A 23,521-nucleotide genomic window follows, 5' to 3' on the forward strand; every position below is an offset into this window, starting at 1 on the left:
CCGGAGCCGCGCGAGCGGAGGCGGGCGGGGGACGGCGCCGGCCCGGTGCGCGTGTGGCGCGTAAAGGGGGGCGAGAGCGGCGCGGGGCGCCGCCGCCGAGGGGGGGGGGGGGAGACGGGCAGGGGCGAAGCGGAGCCGGTGGCCGGGAGCAGGAAACGCCGCGGGCGGCGGTAAGGCCTTCAGCGGAGCGCCGTCGGGAAACCCGCCGCCGGCGCGGTGAGTACGACCGACTGGGCGAAGGGCTGGGGGTGGCGGGGCCGCCGGTGCAGGTGAGGATCCGCTGAGTCACCTGCCCCGCCGCCGTCCTCCTCCCCCCCCCCCCTTCCTCCTCCCGGCCCCGGTGCTTTGGGACGGGGCCTCGGCCGCACGGCGGGCCGCGCTGTCCCCGCCACCACGCGAGTGGCGCCCGTTCCCTCTGGGCGCCGCGGGGGGGGGTGGGGGGTGTCCCGGCCCTGGCGCTCGCCGCCGCTTCTGCCGGTCGTGCCCACGGGGGGATCTTTGTTGTGGTAAAGCTGCTTAGGAGCTGGGCTGCTGCTGTGGGGCTGCGGGGCGGGTCCGGCCGGGCTTCCGAGCGGGTTAAAGATTTCGGCGAGAGCCCCTCAGCTGGAGGGGGGGAAGCTGCGAGCGGGGAAAAAGCGCTGTTGGGGAATGCGTTTGTTACCTGCTGTGTCCGAGCACTAAATGGTCTTAGGCTGGAAGGAAAACGCACCCGCTAGAAACGTGCGTCTCGCTCTGACGGCTTGGTTTTGTTTTAATTAGGTCCGTGGTCAAAGGCTTTGAAGCAATCATGGATAAAAGAGGAGGCATACCAGAAACTGAAAATGGTGATGCTTTCCTGGAGTTGAACAGAATTGCAACAAAATACCCACATCGTTACACAAAGGTTAGCTTTCTCTCCTTTCTTCTAAAAGTTGTGCGTGGAGCTGTTGGCCCCAGGAGCAGGGTGGGAGGTGGAGGCTGCTGTGAGTGGGAAGCAGCAAGGTGAAGGCTGAAAAGCCTTTGCCTGGATTAGGATTTGCAAGATGGTATAAAATGAGCTACTTGTTAAATGTGATGTAGCTGTGCAATCCTGTCCTTGATATACTTTGGATTCCCACCACCTTATTTTAATATTTGAGCACCTCACAGCATGTGCTGGAGATTATGATAGACACTGAAGTATGTTGTTCTACCAGCTTTCTCAAGCACTTGCTTTTCATAGTTCTACTTTCAGCAGTGTTCCTTTAAGTTGACCAAAATGTTTCCTTACAGTAGATGTCACTTCCTTGGAACATATAGCACACCAGATCTTATCAGGAGCTTTAACGTGTTTACCAAGATGCCTTTTGTAAACTTAAAATTGCTCATACTTGGCTGCTGGAAGCCTAAGTAGTTATGAATCCAACCAATGCTTAGTGTTAACATTTTAACACAGGTGCTTTTGTTTAGCTGTGATACCTAGACATATGTATGAGTGGAAGAATAATAACTAAATAACTTGCAAATAAAGATTGTTTCAATACTTGGTGAGTTTTGATATACTGCAGTGTTTAAGGTTCAAATCTTGTTTGGGGTTTTGGTATCACTGCTGAAATATGCTTTTAGAAAAAGTCTTTAATGGTGGCTGATTTTTCCCATTGCTGAAAGCTGTGGGAACAGGTGGTCATTGCTTTGTGGAAATCTATTAAGATACTTTACAACAAATGGCCTGAAGTGTGGAACAGAGTGAGACAGTGTACTGTTGCTGACTGTGTTATCTTACTTGAGGAATTCTGAACTGTTAACTTCCTAGTAGGTTGTTTTTTTAAAAGAAAAAAATTATCACTGGCTCTGTTCTGCTGAGATAGTAGGGCCAGCTTATTTTAACTAGACATCAACAATAAACTAAGTACTTCAGAACTGGCAAAACTTACATGGGAATAGTATGGCTTTCTAATTCTCTCTAACTTCTTAGCAAAGATGTATGCTTAACCTTCTGAGATGTAAAGTATACTATTGTTCAGACCTTGTTATTCAGTGAACTCTAAAGTGAAGGAGAGGAGCTGTTTTTAAACTTTTGCTGTTGGGAAGGTAGTATCTATACTTGCTCAGTCTTGCCCAACTTCTCTCAAGAGTAGTAACTGAATGCTGCTTCAAATTCTACTTGCTTTTTGGGGCAGTATTCAGCTAGTGCTGGTGATGGCTGTACACTGAAACTGATGCATTTGTAGCTTCAGTTTTGTTAATTCAGTACCTATTGTTTCTGTTCAGGATAAAGTTGCAGAACTAGTGCCAAAAGGCATCTAGCCTTGTTTACTGTTGGTTTCCAAGGAATCTAAAGTCAAGAAACACCAGAAGTCAATTTGTGTTAAAATATCTTATACCACATGTGTTGTTTTTTACAAGTAGCATCTTAAATATAGCTGGTTTAAGGTGCTCATGTTATCAACATCATAAGCTGTTTTCATATGATCCAGTCCCCTACCAATTAGGGATGGGAGGAACACTGTTTCAGAACATGTGCTGCTGATTTGGAGAGGGGACTTATTTCCTTTAGCAGTTTATATTCATTTACTACCAGTAGGAAAACAATTGGCTCATACTATGCATCTTTCTGAACCATTTGAATAAAACTGTTTAACAGCTAAACACACTTTCCCCTACCCACTTAAAACTACTAGTGGTATGAACTAAAAAAAAAAACAACCAAAAAAACTGTCTGGAAGGACCAGCATTAGTCTCCTCTATTCTGAGAGTATTATATAGTCCAAGTTGCATCTTTTCTAGTTCATTGGAAGCTGTTGCTCCAAGGGTGCACAGCTAATGAGTGAAAGCCAAGAAACAATTCAAATTTTCCTCACTTCAATGGATGAATTGCAATAGGATCTGATTGAGGGTCTATGGACTCCCTCTTGTGGCCAACAAAACACTTGATTTCAAGTCTGGTGATGGACAGTGCTGTTCATACTTGTGATACCTGCATCAGGCTATGATAGTATTACAGTACTGATGTTCCTCATAGATCAAGGTTTATTTTGGGAAGCTGTGGGCAGAGATGCCAGTCTCCCTCCCTTTAATAGAACCCTCTTTGTTGAGGACACTACAGTGTTATGCTTGGGGGGGGGATGTGCATGTGTGCAGATTAAGGTTTTGTCCAGCTACCAAGCTGCCATCTGAAAACTTTCAAGTATCAAGCTCACATAGCAAATGAACCGATTTCAATCATGTGGGGATAATGATGTAAAAGCTCTAGAGGACATTGTATTCTTGAGAGAAAGGTAGAGATTTCCTCCTTTGGTTTGGCTGATGTGTGGTGTCTGCTGTTAGGATCTCCTTATCCTTCTGGTTGCCCACTGATTTCTGCACAGTTCTGAATCAATTCAGTACAGTTGGGAGTGAGGCAGGCTGAAGAAAGGTAATCTAGGGAGAATGAGTAAGAATTAATTAGCAAATTGCATCTTGACTGCAGCGGTGTTAATGGTGACTCAAAGTGCAGATGATCACACCGTTAATAATGCTTTTTAAACATGGCAAACTGCAGTGAGACTGTAGATTGAATACTAGTCTGCCTCAAATGACTAACTGCTCAGGGATGTGCAATGGTAAATTAAGGACTGTATTTGAAAGCTGGTAGAAAGTGGGAAAACTGAAGTAATCATTTAGCACTGATTTGGTGTTGGGTAGAGTGGATAATTGTATAACATACATCTAGATATCTTGGGATTGGGGGTGGTCAGAAATGGCAAGCTTGCCTGGAATTTCCAGATCTACCTTAGTAACTGATATCGTGGTAATGCTTTTTTACCTGCTGAATCTTGTGTAGCATTGAACATAGCAATTTTGGTTCCATCTTGAGAATTTACTAGATCCAGTATCAATGACGTCTGTCTTGCTTGTAAGTTGAATTGTCCAGGGAAATGAATAGGTAAAGATGTATGATGTGAACAGCCTTTCGAGTGTTAACAAGGACTGAACCTGACCTAGTGAGACTTAGTGCTTCAAATAAGTGTTTGCTCAGTGGCCACTGTAGAACTGAAATAAACCTTACTGTCTAATGTCAACTTTTCATTGCAGTATTTCACAGGAAATCAAACAATGTATTGGGAAACTTGGGTTGTCAAATTAAAACACTAAGTTGAAGAGACAGTTCCAAGTCTCACCCAGACAAGATTCAAGTGACTGAAAATATCTATTCCAGACTAACTTCTTCCTTTTTCTAGGAGGAACTGCTGGATATTAAAGAGCGTCCCTACTCTAAGCAAAGACCTTCTTGTCTTTCTGAAAAATATGACAGGTATTTTCTTGATTATACAAAACTATATACATTTCTTTCAAAATGAAAGTTTAAATTGCAAAAAATTCTTAGTGAAGAAGTGCAGTTATGTTGATAAAAATATACATGCTCCAGAGTTCAGTGTGTAACACTGTTTTCAGAAGTGCTAATCTACTAGGAAAAGCTTGATACTCTAGCTAGTATTGTGCTTTGAACAAAGATTATAAGATGAGATGCAGCAAAAAATAATTTCACACAGCACATGTCTCGCTGACTTGCAGGAAAAACTACCAGGAGTATAGGTGGCTCTATAGCACAGACTGACTAGGTCATGTTGCAACAAGCTGACTTGCTTGATGGATTATTCTCCCATGTTGACAGTGTACCTCATTTAAACATGGTGAGAGTGCTCTTGGTGTGTGTTTAAGTTTGCTAAACAGCAGTATCTTTACTATTCTGGTTTAATTTATTGTATGAGTAAGTATGAGATTGAGGTAAAATTTTTCTGAATGCTTAAGAGCAGTGACATTTGATCTACTTAAACTATTTTTTCAATGTACCAGGCAAAGTTCACCAATAACTAGTGGGACAGCATGTCCATGTGTTGTCCCTTTTATAATCTGATGCTGGGTGTTATACTTCCTTACTGTTACAGAAGGGATCCAGCATACAATGTATGAGGTAATAAAGCATAGTAAGGCAAAGATTTAGGAGTTGGATGTGACAGATGTGTTTCACTTGTACAGACTGTTGGTCAGTAGTATGAATTATTTATTATGCTACAAGTAGTAAACAATTCTGCAATTTTATTTTCATAGTGATGGTGTCTGGGATCCAGAGAAGTGGCATGCATCTTTATATCCAAGTTCAGGAAGAACTTCACCAGTGGAAAGCTTTAAAAAAGATTTGGATTCAGATCGGACTTCTCTTATGCGTAGGATAGTAGGTAAGTGCATTCAGACAGCACAAGGCTCAAAACTGAACATTGGCTGTTGGCAAAACCTTTCCTTTGGGAAGACACAAATGAGACTAAACAGAGTCCCTCTGAAAATTGTTTGACTGCATAAAATAAGTGTCAAGGAAATCTTGGCTACCCTGACTATAGTCTAGTTTCTGGTAACTGTTATCTAAGAACAAACTTATCTAAGTCAGTTGTTATATCCTACTATTCTTGCTATATAATAGTAAATGCATATATAATAATGCAAGACAATTTCCCTACAATTCAAGACTGAGTACTTAGGAGGTCTATAGTGGGAAAGCATGTACTTGCTAGGAGATGGCAATGATTCCTAAATATCCAACTGTAAACTTATTTTTTTCCCCTCTGCACTTTCTGTGGTGTCAGCTAGATTAGCTTTGCAAAAATAAATCATGCGTGTTTTCCTTCAAAAAGCTCTGGGATAGCAGCAAGGCTATGGAACAGAAACAGATATTATACAGATAACTAGCTTGCATTTACTAATACATTAAATTGAATGCTTTGTGTGTGATCTTTGATTTGTAGATCCAAGAGAGCGAGTGAAAGAAGATGACTTGGACGTAGTCTTAAGTCCACAAAGACGAAGCTTTGGAGGCGGTTGTCATGTAACTGCGGCTGTTAGCTCACGTCGAGCAGGGAGCCCGTTAGAAAAGGAGAATGATGGTGTCCGTGTTATTGGTGGCCGTAGGATTGGCAGTGGAAGAATTATCTCTTCTCGTAACTTTGATAAAGACCACCGAGGTGGTGAAAAAGACATACGTGATTCTAGAGATGCAAGAGACCGAGATCGTGAGAGGGACTACAAAGATAAACGCTTCAGGGTTTGTTCTTTCTTTTCCTTTTAATAATTGCATATTAAATAAAAAAATTGTGGATGCTTTGCACTAAAAGTGACAGGGGCAGATTAACTGCATACAGCAGTTAAGTGTTCCATGCAAGTAGGCTATTTCTTCTCAAAAATACCTTCATGGCTCAAAGGGTGAGCACTTAGTGCTTCAAAAACTTCAAGTTTTCAGTCTTTCTGATGGCTCAACTGGGATGCATCTAATATTGTATCTTACAAACCTCTCCTGTGGTAGACTTAATAGCAAGATATTCAGAAGTCTAATAGCTTGTTCACAGTTCTTGACCTAGCAAGCATTTTCTTTAACCTCAGCAGATGGAAGCTTTCCTGCTTTCAGGCATTTAAAAAAAAAAAAGAACCACTAGTGTACCACTTAGGATACAAAACTGAGTTTATACAGGCACTTGCGGACCAATAGCCTTCAGTGTAATAAGGCAGGAGTTCAACTGAAGTTTTTAAACTGTAAAAGCTGACTGAGCATGCTGAGTGTGCATTTAAACCTTCAAACAACTCCACCCCCCAAAAACTCCCCAAAAAACCCAGAACTGGTATACTGGTATGGAAAGGTTGTCATTTGTTTTTGAGGTTGGGGAGGAATCTTATGAAACAGCAGTTAATGGTTAATGTTTTTAATATCCTGCTTCAGAGGGAATTTGGTGACAGCAAGCGTGTGTTTGGAGAACGAAGAAGGAATGACTCTTACACCGAAGAAGAACCTGAGTGGTTCTCTGCTGGTCCTACAAGTCAGTCTGAAACCATTGAGCTCACAGGCTTTGATGATAAAATTTTGGAGGAAGATCACAAAGGGAGAAAGCGTACGAGACGACGTACAGCCTCACTGAAAGAAGGTAATGGCAAATCTGACAAAGGCTTTGCTTGTCTGCTAGTATGGCATATTGCTGGTGCTTGTTATAGATCCAAGCAAGTGTAAAGAATAATGCAGTTTAGCAGTAGTTCATCTTAAACTCGCATACCTTTTGGTCATCCTGAAGCCCAAGACATAGGGCCCATGGTTGATCTTTCAGACTGTAAATACCTTTAAGTGATAAAATGCTATTTTTCTAAAAGAAAGGCAAGACTGAGGCTGGGGGGAAAAAAAACCTGTACCATTGTTGAATGGTATCAGGAATTTCTAGGCTATTAAAAGGGTCTTGTCCATTTCTATATCCTACTGGGTGCTAAAGACTTGGTTTAAGCTAAGCTAATGCACTGAGGTACTTGAAATATTGTTTCTTATAGTAATACTGGCATTAGGAACACTGATTTGGACATACAGCTGCCAGTAATATAGCTTTAAGCTGGAGCCTATCTGAATTTACAGTCACTGGACTTCAAGTCTACCATTTATTACCACTGCAAAAGCTGTAGTGTAAACTTCTGAGGCAAGAGAAGATGACTTCTTAATGCTAGAAATTCCATAGGTAGACAACATAAACCTGAAGCGTTCAGGTTTTGCTGTGTATTCACTGAACTACAATGTAGTACAGTTTCAAGCATGCTAGGTTTGTAGTCATGTCACAGCTTTTTTTGCAGCACCTCTGCAAGCTTGGTAAGTCTTTAATGACATGTGCTTTGCTCCTGCTGGAGTAGGAGCAATATTTGTCATGTCTTTGCAACATTAAGCAAACTCATGTCAAGTACCAGCTTTGAGAGAGTCTACTCTGGGGCATCTAGGAAGAAGGCAGGAGCTGCCAAAGGATTCCTGATGGAAAACCAGCAGCAGCTGTACCTTACTGTAACAGCTCTATCTGCTTGGTGTGACATAACGTCTGATCTGTTCTGTGTATTTCCCGGGTTGATCGGGATGCAGTTGTTTATGCCTGATTCAATGGCAATTCTGATTTTCTTGAGGTAGGTAGTCTTAATTACAGACTAGAAGTTCTATGCTAGGGTTCTGGTAAGTCCTAGTTTCTGTTGTGGCAGACTGCAGCCAGCACAGCATAACTGATGAAATACCACGTAGATGGCTAGATTATTTTGGTCCTATGCTTCTAATTCCCAGGCAAATGCGTTGACTGTTAGGCACTGTTTTTACAGGAAACAGTCAAGTGATTGCTGAGTCCCTGTACTTGATGTTCTTTTTAAGGGATAGAATGCAATGGTGGAGTGGCAGAAGAGGATGAAGTGCAAACTGTCCTTGCCAATGAAACTCCAGCAGATCAAGAGGTTCCTAGGGAAGCTGTCTTACAAGAACCAGCTCCAGGAGAGTTTGACTTCAATGAGTTCTTTAACTTGGATAAAAGTGTGCCTGGCCTGGCTTCGGTGAGTGGTTTTTTTAAGACTGGCTGTATTCATTAGAGGCATTTTTGCTGCTGCTGCATTAGGTGTAAGCTAAAACTTCTTGCTTTGTGATAGTTGCTTTATGCACTGTGTAAGTCTAGGGTGAATTTGCAGAGATTTAGCTTTGGAGCGTTAGGGTGTTGCTTCTAAAATGTTATTCCTGGGACTGGGTCCATCTCCAAAGCAAGTGTATGAGGCAAAGTAGCTGATTACTTTAACTTTCTTTTGATCATTACTGAAGACTCAAAATCAGCATCCTGGATGGATCTTCTTTGGAAGTATTAGATATCTTCTGAGAAGATTCATTGTACAAATTTAATATAGCTGAAAACACCCTTTTGCAGCCAAGTCTGGGAGTCACAGCAAATGGATGTTTTGTGCAAGCTTCCTGCAAGGCAGCAAGCCTGGAGATGTTTGAATATATAGTTGCGTTATCAATACCAGCAATGTAGCTGAAAGGGTGTATGTCTGAGAGGGTTTGAATCATTATTACTTAAACCTCTGTGTAGTGGTTAACTCATTATTTTAGAACTACTACTACGGAGTTGGAAAAACAAACATAATTCAGTCAAAAGCATGTTTGAACAATGTTATTCGTGTGACTAGTAGATATTCTGTGTAGCCCAAGTCATATGTGGGATGCTACTGATACCTAGGAGCTAGTAACAAGACTATGAAGAAAGAAAGAGTAGTACTTGCACCACAAGTTTCTTCCAATATTGGATTTTTACCTCCAGCCATGAGTTGATGGGGATTCTGGTACTTCTCTTGGTAGTGTGCAGTTCTTGAACTTCTGATCTCTAGAGGTAATAGTGGATGGCTGGTGTTCACTATTTTTTAGCCTAAAAGCTATAACTGGTCTGTATATTAGCATGCTTTTCCTCCTTCACCACAAGAAGGGCGTAAGCAGGTCCAGCAAGTATTGACTAAGCATGGGCCTAATGCATAAACTGCTGATGTTTCTCTTCTGACCTCTCCATCACTAGGAAGAAAAGCTGTTCTTGACTATTCTACATGGTATAACTGATTAGTAGATTTTGAGTAAAAAAGACTTGGTGTTGTAGAAAGGTAAATGTGTTTTAAAAAAATAATTTTCTGACAGCAAAGAAACAGACCTGATACAGTTTAGAAACATTCTTGTTTAAAAAATGGAATCCTGACCTAGTCTTTAATGTGGAAAACTGCATGCATTAAAGAGGACCTATCATATGGTGGCAGTAATTCAGCAAATACCTAGTGGAGAGTTTAATCTCCCTATAGAAGATGTAAATTGTGTGTCTTATAGACTTGACAATTTGATTTTCAGCATATCTGCAAGATGGTGACTCCCTTCAAAAGCAGGAAATTCACAAGTCACAAAATACCTGTTGATGAAACTTTAGTGGGCAGATGTTATAACTTGTCACAACAGTGAGTTTCAGGCTAGCCAGAGCATATTGTAATACTCTTTCTTTGTATTGATGATATGTCTGTGACAAGTGGTGTATGTTTGTACGTTTCCTGATATAACTGAATTCTTCTAACATGTTAGATTCAAACAATCAAAACCAAATGGATCAATACTATCTTGTTTTTGCTGTTGTAAACAGTGTTGAGTGCTCCTCGTTTCAGAGAAATGAAGCTGTTCTTCCTTTTCTCTAAAAGTAAACGTGCTGCATGGTGAAATGGCATCTTTTAACTGGATTGACTTTTAACTGGATACTATTTTGCAAGATACGAAGAACTTTAGTTAATTTAATGATGCACTGTTTTTGAAATACTTGTAATGATAGCAAAGAAATAAACAGTTGCTATAAACTGTAGTGACTTCTGACAGACTAACTCTGTCATACTGCTTAGTGACCTCAGTTCTACCTGGAGGGAGAAGGTGCTCTTGGCCCGTGCTTTGCCAATGATGCAGACTTGTAGACTTGAAGAATACAACCCTCTTAGTCCCAGAATGGCTCAGCATGTGAGATGCAAGCAAGTAGCCCTTAGCTACTGTCCTTCTCCCCTAGCACTTGTGGGACACTCACAAGTCAGGGAGTACTCTGTGCACTTCATTCCAGGCACTGTCTTTGGCCAGTGATGGAACTGAATTGAATCATGATTGCAGAAAATACAACAGACCAGAGTATTCCTTCTGTACAGTGATAGGGACCAGCCTTGAGCCATCTGGCTGTCAGAATTATAGTTGTTCTAACTTGTTTTAATTCTTGTGGCAAATGCTTCTCAATTATTTTTTTGCACATGCGCTTTAAAATAGTGTAGTTAGTGGTCTTTGGATGCTTTAATTATGCTGTCTTGGTTATAGTTTTACTCTGAACAAATGTTTGGTATAAATAAAAGCTAACTGACTACACAAATGCTGCTGTACTGGAAGGAAAAAAAAAAACAGTCCAAAGCTTCTAAACTCTGGGAGCAGCATCTAGTTGTCTGTAGCAGAAGAATCTTGGTTGCATCGTAAAGTTTCTCAAAGATGTGCTGATCTTGCTTCTGTTAAGATATTTTTTTTCCTATAATCTAGATGATAGAAGATGTGCTGGGGGAAGGTTCAGTGTCTGCCAGCAGGTTCAGCAGGTGGTTTTCTAATCCTAGTCGTTCTGGAAGTCGGTCAAGCAGCTTGAGATCTACACCACACGAGGAACTGGAGAGGCTAGCAGGTAAGACCATAGGACAATACAAGGTCAGATAGCCTCCTTCCATATTTCTTCCTACTCATTCAATAAGAACATGGCTTTAGGATAGTGAACTCTCTCACCATTTAAGCACTTTACGTTCTTTTGGAAACTCCTAGAGTAAGCAGCTATAAGTTCTCTTTTATAAATGTTCCTGTCATGTTCCTGATGACTTTCAGCTGATCTTGGGCAAGGGTGTGAGGCATAACTTTTCTGTGACTTATTGAAGTTGGTCACCAGTGTATGTTCACCTTGAGACATTGGGTTGGTAAACTGATGTCGCAGTGCTCCTGGTTTTGCTGTTTCAGGTCTAGAGCAAGCCATTCTCTCCCCTGGCCAGAACTCTGGAAACTACTTTGCTCCCATTCCATTGGAAGACCACTCTGAAAACAAAGTGGACATCCTAGAAATGCTACAGAAAGCCAAAGTGGACTTAAAACCTCTTCTCTCAAGTCTTTCAGCCAACAAGGAAAAGCTTAGAGAGAGCAGTAAGTGCCTCTTCAGATATTGTCAAGTTCTTGTGATGCAGTATCTCAAAACAAGAGGCTTGGTATTCTGGAAACCTCAACTGCCAACTCCAGGAGTAGGAAGTATTATAGGCTTACTTACACTACCAAAACCCCACTATTCAACAGATCTCAGTTGTCAATATCATCACTGATTCTTTTCATCCTAATCACAGGATGACATCAGGACTCTATCAGACAGCTTTATGGGCCTATAATAATCATAAGCTAAGATGATGCAAGTCTTGAACTGAGTTTCCAGCTTTGTCTATGGCATTTACATAAGTTTGTCATACTGGAGACAGGTAATGTCAGCTCTGAAACTGTGGCATTTGAACTCTGGCTTTACTAAAAACTTAATGCAAGTCATTCTTGCAAGCATCTATGATGGATCACAGTGATCCATTAAGTATCAGTATCTAAAAAGATGAACAGTGACTTGAGGATGTCAATTTTTTCAAGTGCATACTGTAAACTTGAACTTCTTAAGACTGTTACTGGCACTTGAAGCGTAGTGGTCTGTGCTCACTGTTCAGTGCATTAATTAAATAATTAACATAGCTACAGCATAGGAACAGATTTGTCTTAGTTATGATGACTTGGCTAGAATCATGGGATTCCAGGGAACTTAGTCTGTTAGTCACTTTTGCTAGTATCAGCTGTTCTAAACAGAGTTCAGGGCTGACTTTAAACTTAATGTTCAAGGGCACCTCCAAGTTACGGACTTGCATGTTTAGGCCCATAGCATGCCTGGAGGGTACAGAATGCATGTGTTCTTTGAAATCTCAAGTCTAATTCCAAATTGCTTTCTCTTTGGCAAGCAGCATGTATTGCCATGAACAAAAAGTAATGCCACTCTGATTTGTGTGAAGGAGCTAGGAAGGAAAGCATCCAAGCACTGCAAATACTCTTAAGCATCCAGACTGGGATGTGTTGGCTAACATGTAGAGAACTTTTTTTCTTAATTTTGACTTAAATAGAACTACAAGTCTTTTCTGTGTTCTGCGTAGTCTGACTTTCCTACTAAAAGCTTTTTTAAACTTTGATCCTCACAAGCCAAGGATGAAGGAACAAAAAATCGTGGGGAAGCTTCCATTCACTCAAAAGTACCTGATGTGGGTTCTGTACTCCCATAAAATGCCATGCAATTCTTCAAGTGTTGTGGAGTTTTCAGGTCAATTCCTCTCCACCAGCATAATGCTTTTCTTCATGTTCCATACTGCATGTCTGCATCATTGTTTCTTTTCTACACCTTCTTGCCCAAATTTCCAGTAAATCTTATTTCTTTGGGCCAACATCTGCTACAGCAACCCATGGCATGCTCCTGTCTCTTCTTACTTTTCTCTTAAGGTGTCATACCTTGTGATGCATGTCAGCTGGTCCATAAAGCATGTCTAGCCTTGATGTCAGGCACTGGTAGATATTTACATATGCGTACACAGGAAAAAAGTACTGCTGCTTAACACCTGCACCTTATTCTGGTTATGCCTGTGAAATCTTTCCATAACAACTTCATTTTCCGAGAAAAAAAATCTACTTCAAACTTTATGCACACCAAACTAAGTGTGTAACTGAGTCTCTAAAGTATCTAAATTTTCCAGGTATGTATTCTCTTTACTTATGATAGTGTCAGACAATTTTGACAGGCTTACACTGTTGGCTATAAGACCATCTGGTCTCCTGGAGTATAAGATAAATGGAACTTTTCTAATTGAAAAAGAACAAACTTGGTTGTCAGACATACATTCTCTATTAAAAGCAGGTGAAGTCATAAAATGTAGTAATGCCCTGTCTTGCAGGATAAATGAAAGCTAGTGAGAACTTACCTGTTTAGGTTTCAACTTATCAGCTGAAACCTAAACAGGCTCTTGTGGAGTCTTGTCATGCATGGGAATACTCCTAATTTGATTATTAGAATATCAGTCTAAACACAGGTCAGGCATGGTTTGACAGCTAGTTTGAATATCAGAAGATAAGTTTTTGGCTGTTCCTTGTCTTCATACAACTTGTATTCAACACATGCACAAGAATTATTAGCTTGCTTGTAAACAGAGAAGGATGGTTTACCAGTATTTCTCCTGTATTTCTCAGCACATTCAGGAGTTGTACTTTCAGTAGAAGAAGTCGAAGCTGGACTAAAAGGTCTGAAAGTGGATCAGGAGGGAAAAATCGCTACTCCGTTTATGGCTGAGCAAATGGAGGAAGCATTGAATGTTGCTGGCTCCAGACAGATCAAGAAAGATGGAGATATGACTGCATTTAACAAACTAGTCAGCAGTATGAAGGCGAGTGGGACTCTACCTTCACAGCCAAAAGTCAATGTAAGTAGCAGACACCTGGCTCTTCTGAACTGTAAATGGGTCTGTGCTAAGACATGAGGTACAAGCTGGAAACTTCTTACATGACCCTTCTGATAACATGCAAGCCTTGACACAATATAGCAGCATGATATTAAATGTAAACTTACATTTAAAATATTGTTGCTTGGAGAAAAAGCTAAGGAGGTGCTTTTTTTCCCCTAGCCAAAGTATTTGAAAGTGGGGCTTTTCTCAGTTCAGAGTTCACGGAGTTGATTTCATGTTAAGTTTCTGAAAGCCCCAGAACTCCAATATTATGTGAATACCTTGAATGTGGACCTATGCGAATATCTAGTCCAATTGATTAATACTTGGACTTGAAGACTATAAATATTTGTCCCCCAAAAGATCCTGTATGATGAAAAGGCTCAGTCTTCTACCACAGAGGATGTTTTGATTAGTGTCTAAGATTCTGCTACATTTGAACTCACCCTGTCTGAACCTTATTTAATAAAAACAAACACATCTGTAGAAAACATATGGTCTATGTATAGCAGACATCATCAGTCAACTCTTTATGGAAGACTTGCTAGTGTTAGTTTGATGGCTGCCTTGGTGTTGCTATTAAAAGGCATGTCTCTTAAAATGCTTGTATTATGGCTATAATTAACACTTTCCTGAAGCTCAGATGTCTTGTGTTAATGACTTTTTTAATAGAGGTATGTCAGTGCACAATGTAATATTTTAAACTTGGATTTTAAAATTATTTGTACTAACATAAACCCAAATGCTTGTTGGATGAAAGATTAATATTAAACAACAGATGATACTAAGCTTTAGACTGGGAGAGATTGTTGTATGAAACTTCATCCTGCTGCAAATTGCCTAAACAGTAAGCTTGGCCCAGAAGCTATCAGTAACTACTTCTGGCACCATAAAATACTTTTAACAACTGAGTAAGTCTAAAGCATGTGGTTTTTCCTGCTGAACTATACCCAAGGACTCTTAGCCTCATCCAACTTCACTAAAAGATAGTGAAGAATATAAATTTTTCTAAGAAATTTGCAGACTGATTTCATGCTTAAATTGAGACTTTAATTTCTGGCTGTCCCTTTACATTGATGTGAATTTTGATGCATAGAAGAATATCCTAAATAATTTCTTGAATATACAAACACTTTTCAGTTTGTGCATAGTTGCAGTTGACCAGTTGGCCCAATGTTTCCTCTCCATTTTAGACAATTATATAAATTCATATATCTTAAACTTGAATAAGCCACATTGAACTTCTTGTATGCAATCCAGCACTAGGCATTTTCTTAGCTAGGGAAGACCTGTGAGCCAGCTCAGCCCTTAACTTGGCTTGAATTGTATTTGGTTAATGCATAAACTATGGTTCTAACAGAACAGATTAAATTATTTCTGTCATGGAGACAAATGTGGGTTGTTTCTTAATGAGTTTGCTTGTTGTATCTACATCTAATTTGCAATGTTTTCATTTTCTTAGCAGAGCCTTGAGAGCCACTTAATGTCACCTTCAGACATGCCAGGCCAGCCCCTATCAAAGAATATTCTACAGGTACTTCCTGTTGGGGGGGAAAGTACGTAAAAGCATATCCCCTGTGGGAAAACAAACTGTTTGAAAATAAGACATTTAAGGCAATTATGAGATTACTCGTCAGACATGACTCCCTATAGAGGAAAGAGAACTATTCACTAGTTCAATTTACTTACAAATTTGTCTTGTCATACTATTTCCTGTGATTACAACTTGAAAATAAAAAGCCTGGCTAAGTGCCTAATTCTAAGGGCAAACCAGAATTGGTGTATCTAGTTGCACAAGTCCACCTTGTCTCTAACTTGCTGTAAATAGTGTATCCTGTAGTGTAGTAAAATGAGCTTGTTTGTATAGACTGGATCATATTCTGAACATTCTTTGATTACTTATTCTTAGGAACTTCTTGGTCCACCCATTACCAGACCTGCTTCATCAAATGTCTTAAGTGGCCTGATAAGTGGTTTGGAACCTGCAGCCTCTTTACTGACACAAAGAGCACCTTCTCCCCCTATTCCACCCGTCTTTCCAACTCGAGCTGCTTCCGCAGATTACCTGCGCCATAGAATATCTTCACCCATTGGTGAGACTGGCTACAAAACAGGTTTTTTATTACTTGAGTTTGTTTTAAAGAATGCTTTACAGAGTAATAAAAATTTCCTGGTACTTAGTGGGCAACTAGGTCAGTGTCTGCCTCTTGAGTGTAAGATGCCTTTTTACTCTCTAGTGTCTGATGTTAAATTTGTCTCCAAAAATGTAGATGTTTGTGATGGATCAACTAGGCCTCACAGTAAATTCTGGTGTGGAGTAATATGCTCGGCTACTGTATAAGAAGCCAATTTTCAGGGACTAGTTGGCCATTTGTATTGCAAAACACTACCAGTAGCCTCCCTGTAGCCCTCCAGCCTAGTGACAAGGAAGAAATGTAGCTCTCTGTAGGCTTAAGGGATGAGCTGAGAGTGTTCACAAGGAATCCTTAATTCCTTGTAGAATTGTTTAATTTAGGGGTGTATATTGTATATATTGAAAGAAATGTAGTCGTTTTAAATAAAACTGTTGAATGTTCTTTAGGTTTTGGACAAGGTTCTCAGCAATTGCTTGGTGATCCCTTTCCAGGTGTAAGGAAGCCCATGAGTCCAGTTGCTGCACAGGTTAGATTAAATGCTTTTGCTTAATGTATATTCATCTTTTTATATTGTATGGCCTAGAGCTAACTTGTGGAAACACATACTTGTCTTGGATTCTGATGTTTATGCTTAATTAAGTTCACTTGGAGTGTGAGGATGCAAAGTCTAATTTTTGCAAAAATTAGTTGCAAAACTTCATCGCAATTGGATCCATCGTAGAGTACCTCAAGTACAAGATTTTTTTTGAAACTTCAATTGTCTGTCAAAAAGCAGATGGCTGTTAGTGGGCAGACACTTTGTGATGACATTAGTAGCTATAGTGGTAAATCTTCATTATCTTAAACAACCAAATACAAGTTTTGATTTGTGTTTTTGGTTTTGTTTTTTGTACAACTCTACTTCAGATGAGTCCCTTGGAAATACAGCAAGCTGCATTAGAGGGACTAGCATTACCGCATGACTTAGCCATACAGGCAGCAAACTTCTATCAGCATGGCTTTGGTAAACCACAAATGGACAAAAGCAGAGATGGCTACAGAAACAGGTGAGTATCTGACTGCAAAATTTAAGGGGTATGCTATCAACTGATTTTTAATGTATTTTCTTTCACTAGAAATGAGTACTAGTGACTCAAGCTTGTATTGGTTCTTGGCAATCCTGCCTTCTGTTCTGTGCCAAGAGTTGAGCTGCTTCTTACTGACTTCCTGTCTGTTAACAGGCAGCAGCGAGTGGCTAAATCACCTGCACCAGGACACAGAGGGAATGCGTCTTCTCCAGCCCCTACAGCATCCATTACTAGCATGGTCAGTACCTAATGTATAATGATTGTAGGAAAAGCTGTAAGAGTGTCTGTGGGAACTAGATTACAGCAATCGTAATCGATGGGAGAAAGGGAGGCCATAGAGGAGTTAATCGTAGTTGTGTTATATCAGTGGCCACGTGATGCAAGAATGAATTACACTTCATATGTAACTGAATGTCTTCACTTCAGAAAACAGCATTTTCTGACCACTGTCTTACCTAAAACTGAAGAAGCACCATTAATATTACCTTGACTTGGTCTTCTGAAACCAAAGGAAGATAACAATGGAAACTCAGGCCCTCATATTTTGCTACTTAAGTTTTCACAATATGAGTGCTGAAAGCCATTAGCCATTTCAGAGAACGCTGCTCTCTGGGTATGAAGTGACTGACCTAAGTGTCTGTAGGTTGAAATATTACCTAGGAGCTTCAGGGTCTCTTTGAAAATAAACAAAATCTCAAAGCCAAGCTGTTGCCTCACTGCCTTCAGTGCTATGTAGAATGTTGCTTTGATCTAAACCTTCCAATTAATCAGTCAGGCTTGCAGCTCAGGACTAACACAGACTATCAGCTGCTAAATCAAACAAGTACTTTTGCTTGCACACCAAATGAGTGGCTTCCACACATGCTGTGTAACGTTGAGGGAAAAAATACGAATGAGGCAATAGCTTATTGCAGATCTGTCAGCCCTAGGTTAATACAGGTAAGGCAGCTCTGTAGGAACTGCTGTTGAGCTGCTGTTCTGAACCAGCAGCAAAGAGGAAACAGCTGTAACTTAATACAGCTCATCTATTTTGTTTTAAGCCTGTTAAGGTCTGTTTAACTCTAATACCTTTATTAAAACCAGATGTTTTCAGACTTCTGCAAAAGCTAGAGAGAAATACTTAAACCATAGAATAAAGCTATGAAATGAGGTGAAGTAAAGTCATGGGCACACAGTGGTGGTGGATTCAAGAGAGCTTTAAATGGAAAGGATGTGTTAGAATTGGTGTCCACCCACAACTAAGATAGTGTAGCCTAGATAATCAGCACTGAGTAAGGCATTGCTTCTTACTATGTTCTCTGCAGCTGTCTCCTTCCTTTACACCTACCTCGGTGATCCGCAAGATGTATGAGAGCAAGGAAAAAAGCAAAGAGGAGCCAGTTTCTGGGAAAATGAAAGTCAGTGATGGTAAAGATGAAAATCAGAGGTCAAATGAAGGTATTGTAATGCCTTTTAAAATAACACACACAAAAGAGATTTGGAATAGAATCAAAGAGCTTCAGCACATAATATACCTAGGCTAACTTCAGACACTCCTGATTTGTGGGAATGAGGAGGGTGTAGAAATGAACCTATAATAAGAGGAACAGTTAGTGCTGTGGAGGGGATACACTTTCAAGTGCAGTCTTCCAGTAGTGCTAGGTTTAAACCCGATTTTTCCTTACCTGTCAGTTTGTGAACAATAGTGGCACTAAGAGGCCTGGCCCAGAACTGTTTCTTTGCAACTGGTCTTCATGAACAAGCATATTAACAATAATGCTTCCAAATCTCTACACCAGTAATTGAATATAAGCAACTTATGGCCCTCTCGAGACATTTTAACTGAACAATCAAAGTTGAGACCAATTAAGCTCTCTTTAAATGTAGCATATCAAGGAAGCATTTTGTCACTAACTGATGTAAGCAGCTATTAAAAGGAAATGGTTGATACCAGTTGCCTGACCCAGCAAGACAAACATGCATAATGGCCATGACACAATACTTTGATACCGGTAATTACAGAGGTGGCTTTTAGCACTCCAACTATTACTGCTACCTCAACTGGTAGCAGATGACTCTTAAGATATTTTAGGCCTTGTCTAACTGATCTAGATGGTCTGTGGTAGTAGCTTCTTCAGTTGCTTTGCTGTTCCAAATCTTGCGAAGCTGATGTCAGGGCTGCTGCAAACCCCCAGACACATCTAAACTGGAAAACTACTTTGGGCTAGATTTCTGGCACAACTCCAAATTATCTTGTCTAGCAAGGCTCCCTTGTACCTCCTGTCTCCTTTGGGACTGACTCATCCATGCTGCCAGTTCAAAATGTCTTAACAGGAAAAACAAGAATTAAAGGCAGAGTTACTGTTGATTCTGATATAAGCTTGCTGTCAAGGGATTTCTGTGGAACATATTCCTTCTCATCACTGTTTTGAAATAATTTGGCCAAAAGCATCCAGGAAAGATGCTTACTCTGTTACATATATATGACTGAAGTTTAGCTAGTGCTGGAATCTGGCTATCAAATCCAGTTATTAGCTTTAATTTTCATTAGTGTAATCTCTAGCTGTGGACGATAATAGTTGTATTCAATTCTAGCTACAGATAACCTACTGTCTAGTTCTGTGGAGAATGCAGATCAAGAAACTTTGCCCACCTTAGGTACCAAACTACCTGCACTGCAACGCTCTGCATGTTCCACACCTCTTACCCAAGCAAATCGTTGCACCAAAGAGCAAGACTACAGGCCTAAATCAACTGGTAGAAAGACTCCTACAATGGCCTCCCCAGTACCAGGAGGCCCTTTTCTTCGTCCTGTTCATCAAGTACCCCTTGTTCCCCATGTACCAATTGTACGACCTGCTCATCAACTGCATCCAGGATTGGTCCAGAGAATGCTGGCACAGGGGGTTCATCCGCAACATCTTCCTCTGCTGCAAGCAGGTAATTTATACTTCTTTCCCTTAAATTAATGCACGTTCTCTGTAAGACGGACTTTGTGTTAGGAACACCACAAACCGATACTCATTACTGGTAATGTTTATTACATCAAAACTTACCTTTAAAACCAGGCAATAAATTCCAACACATCTAAATGTGTTTGTTTTGCTTTAAGTTCCTGATGTTTATTAGGTAAGAAGTTGCCTCATTCTTGTTCAACAGGTATGCTTCCTCCTGGAGTGGATCTGTCTCACTTGCAGGGAATATCTGCTCCCATCCTTGGCCAACCTTTTTACCCGCTACCAACAGCCAGCCATCACATCTTAAATCCACGCTCTGGGACACCTTTGCAGCTAGCGATGATGCAACAGCAACTACAACGATCAGGTAGGCTAAAACATAAAACGGGACTGTGAGCTTTAGAACACAGACTAGCCTGCTCCAGGTACTGTACTTGTTGGCTGTTCAGTATACTGGGCTAACGGGAAGCTGCTTTGGCAATTTAGGTATTCATAATCACTAATCTTCTGTGTGAGTGTTTAGAGCACTTTTGGCCACTGCAGGATCTTATGCCAGAAGTCCAAGTGAAGCATTCAGTTTCAAGATATATGCCGCTATCTGCCTTTTACAGCATGTGTGGAGTCTCTCCTTCCTTGCTGGGTGAGAGGCTGCCCACCTATCTCAATAAAACTCTATTTCATGCTGGTCTTCCAGTTAAAACCATGTGATACTGTGTCCAGAACTGGCAGTGTCAGGCAGTTTATGGGAGCACTAACAAGAGAATAAACATGCAGGGTCTGGATTTCCCAGGGCTGATAGAATAAAAGCCACATTCAGCTCACATGCCTGACCAGGTGATTGCTTTAGGGCAGATCTCGGTGTCGGGTGAACATATTCCTCCACCTCTAATAGCTTTACATTTCACAGGCACGGGAGCGCAGGGATCACCCGCTGGTGCACAAACAACCCCTCAGAATGTGCTGTCTCGGACTGGATTATCTCATGGGCACACACAGCTTGACCATCGCCCCAGCCAGAGAAGTGGCTCTCCCATTGGCCTCGCAAAATGGTTTGGTTCAGATGTCTTGCAGCAGCCTCTCCCTTCCATGCCATCTAAAGTCATCAGTGTAGATGAACTGGAATACCGGCAGTGAACAGTGACCACTGGGTGGGACACTTGTGATTCTTTAGACTGGATAAAAATGTCCATAGTCAGGACTTCACCTCTTTGTTTTTTGGGGCTTTTATTTTTAGCACTCTGTGCAAAATTTCTTTTTTGAGAGACTAAAGCACATGGCACCTGTCCTGGTCTCATGTCTGCATCAAGACTAAAGGATCCATTATGGCTTGAATAGTGAAGCCTGAAGACATTTAGATGCAAGACAAAGCCAGTTTAATCCTGGAAGTGTCTATTTTTTGTTTTTGTAAGATATGTGAATGAAGTGCTGATATTCTCTAGTGTAGAGGTAGCAGCTATGGATTCCTCCTGCAGAAAACTAAATGTATAGACCCTTGTGTACAGACTTGTGTATAAACAATCTTTTGTATATATACACATAGAATAGCCTTTTTGAATCTATACAGCTGTACATAAGAGTAGCTGATAACAGTTGAGCTTTAGTTGTGCCTATGGTTTGGATCTTTCTCCATTGTATGTGTGGGACTTTCTTTAAGATTAAAGTTGCATATCCTAAGTGTGAGTGAACAGGATAAAGTTGCTTTGCCTTTTCTTGCTGCTCATCTCTTCTAGGTCTCCCTCTCACATTCTTGTCACGTACTGTGCGCTCAGCGTAGCTAAAGTGTCAAAGTAAAAAGCCCACATCTTGCTGTCTGTATAACAAAGGTCTGATTCCTTGTGTGTAAGACTCTTGCCATCAGATGAGAGAGTTGTTTAGTCTTTGAACAGCCTTGAGGATGGGACCTGGTACAGTAATGATAAAGCCAGATATTCAGTCTGCCATAAGCAAATAGACTATGTAGGTACCTACTGGTCACAGCTCTTCCAAGAGGGCTGGTGCTGGTCCTTGTTTAGCTGCAGTATTTTCCTTGTTTTAATCTTTCAAACCAGTTACTAAAGGTCATCAAAATGGAGCCTTTGAATCCTCACCCTTCAACTCCTCAGTCATAGCTGTGGTATGTTCTATACTGCCTTCAGTTCTATGTATAGAAGGGAGTTCCAAGAACTGTCCTCAATCTAGTGTGCATCTGCTGATGCAATTACTGTGAAACTTGCCTTTGGAGTCTTGTTCTGTGGCTTGAAAGGGGGAGGATGGGGTAGTTTTGTGATCTTACTGTGTATATTTGGTTTTAAAATACTATGTTCCTTTTAAGCCTGTTTCACTTTCCTGAACAGTTAGTGTTCTCTTCCATCCTTCTACTGCATGGTTCCTCACTTCACTTTCTCACTTGTGTTGAGTCTAGTACTGCTGTCATGTCCTCTGTCTAGCTTAGGCCATTGTGCTCTTTTTAAAAAAGGTGAAAGCAAACCCAGAATTCTCACGGACTTGCTCTTTCTTAGGTCTCACTGAATGCAAAACCAGCAGCAGAAAAACAACAAAAAAAATCACTTGACTGTATTATAGTAATTGCCAGCATGCTGTGGTGGGTTTGTTGCAGTCCAGCAGAGACAGTGTTGTACAGAAATAGCAAGCTGAAGTGTCCAATGTGGAATCTGTTGAGGGTCTTCTAGTAGTTGTTCCTACAACAATCTGTGTAAAACATGCAATCACCAGCTTGTCCTTGTAAGACTGTTTTCATACTTTTTTAACTTGACACTTTACCAGTAACATTCTGTAAATAAAGTTGATTCTACCAGCTGTCTGTATCAACTGCTCTTGAACTAAACTATACTGTCAGAATATTGATAATTTTTTGGCATTGTTCTTGTGTAAGCTAAACTATGGTTTGAACTGAATCTGCAGAAAATACCAACTTTGTATCTTCCATGTGAGGGAAAACAGTCGTCTTTGAAGGTAACTGGCCTCAGTGAAGCCACACAATGGAATTGCTGCACTTAAATGTTTTTTATACAGCCAGTTAAGTGTAAGGAATGAGATTCCAGTGTACTAGAAGAACTCTTAAAACTAATTAGCCCTAAAGAAAGGGTAAGTGAGGTTCACTGTTTGTAACTTCTACTCTGCCCCCTTCAACTCAAGGCTGACAACCCCAGCACAGCTGTATAGTTCAGCTCTTTTATGCAGGAATCTACTTTTAAGCTTAGAATAATTATAGGGAAATTGCCTTCTTACCAGGCTGAGTTGGAACTACTGTCACAAGGATTTAGTGTTTAATGGGTGTCTGAAATCACTGTATTTCTATGTGTCATAATGTGAGGGAGCATTTTTGACACATTTAAGTAAACACCCCTACTTCCTTTTTGTAGGAGAGGAAATGCTAGAGGCATTTGATAAGCTTTTTGCTCATGTTAGAGCTCCAGCTTTATTAAAAAGCACCAGAACCACTCCTTTTAGAGCAGCCTGCAACTTGGCTTCTCTAAGCAGGAAATTATTTTAAGAAAACTTAAAGCATCTAGTTTACTTCCACTCCTATAAACAACTGCAA

At 40.6% G+C, this 23,521-nt stretch overlaps 1 protein-coding gene across 5 annotated transcripts; it reads left to right on the forward strand.

The window, feature by feature from the left end:
• Positions 1 to 76: 76 nt before the first annotated feature.
• On the forward strand, positions 77 to 22,776 carry EIF4ENIF1 (eukaryotic translation initiation factor 4E nuclear import factor 1). Of its 5 annotated transcripts, none has more exons than XM_075769995.1 (19): positions 77 to 216; positions 760 to 883; positions 4,179 to 4,252; positions 5,050 to 5,177; positions 5,739 to 6,034; positions 6,704 to 6,905; positions 8,144 to 8,319; positions 10,844 to 10,979; positions 11,303 to 11,482; positions 13,592 to 13,821; positions 15,305 to 15,376; positions 15,752 to 15,935; positions 16,424 to 16,503; positions 16,884 to 17,023; positions 17,198 to 17,282; positions 18,349 to 18,481; positions 19,619 to 19,963; positions 20,183 to 20,347; positions 20,888 to 22,776. In XM_075769995.1, the coding sequence occupies exons 2-19, from the start codon at positions 788 to 790 to the stop codon at positions 21,112 to 21,114; spliced, it is 2,949 nt and encodes a 982-aa protein (XP_075626110.1). In that variant the 5' UTR covers positions 77 to 216; positions 760 to 787; the 3' UTR covers positions 21,115 to 22,776. The 5 variants fall into 5 exon arrangements, with proteins under 5 accessions (XP_075626110.1, XP_075626113.1, XP_075626111.1 ...); XM_075769998.1 differs by having other exon boundaries at positions 19,682 to 19,963; XM_075769996.1 differs by having other exon boundaries at positions 15,308 to 15,376.
• Positions 22,777 to 23,521: the final 745 nt, after the last annotated feature.

This window comes from Balearica regulorum, chromosome 17, assembly GCF_011004875.1.
Source record: "Balearica regulorum gibbericeps isolate bBalReg1 chromosome 17, bBalReg1.pri, whole genome shotgun sequence".
Classification (NCBI taxonomy): domain Eukaryota; kingdom Metazoa; phylum Chordata; class Aves; order Gruiformes; family Gruidae; genus Balearica; species Balearica regulorum.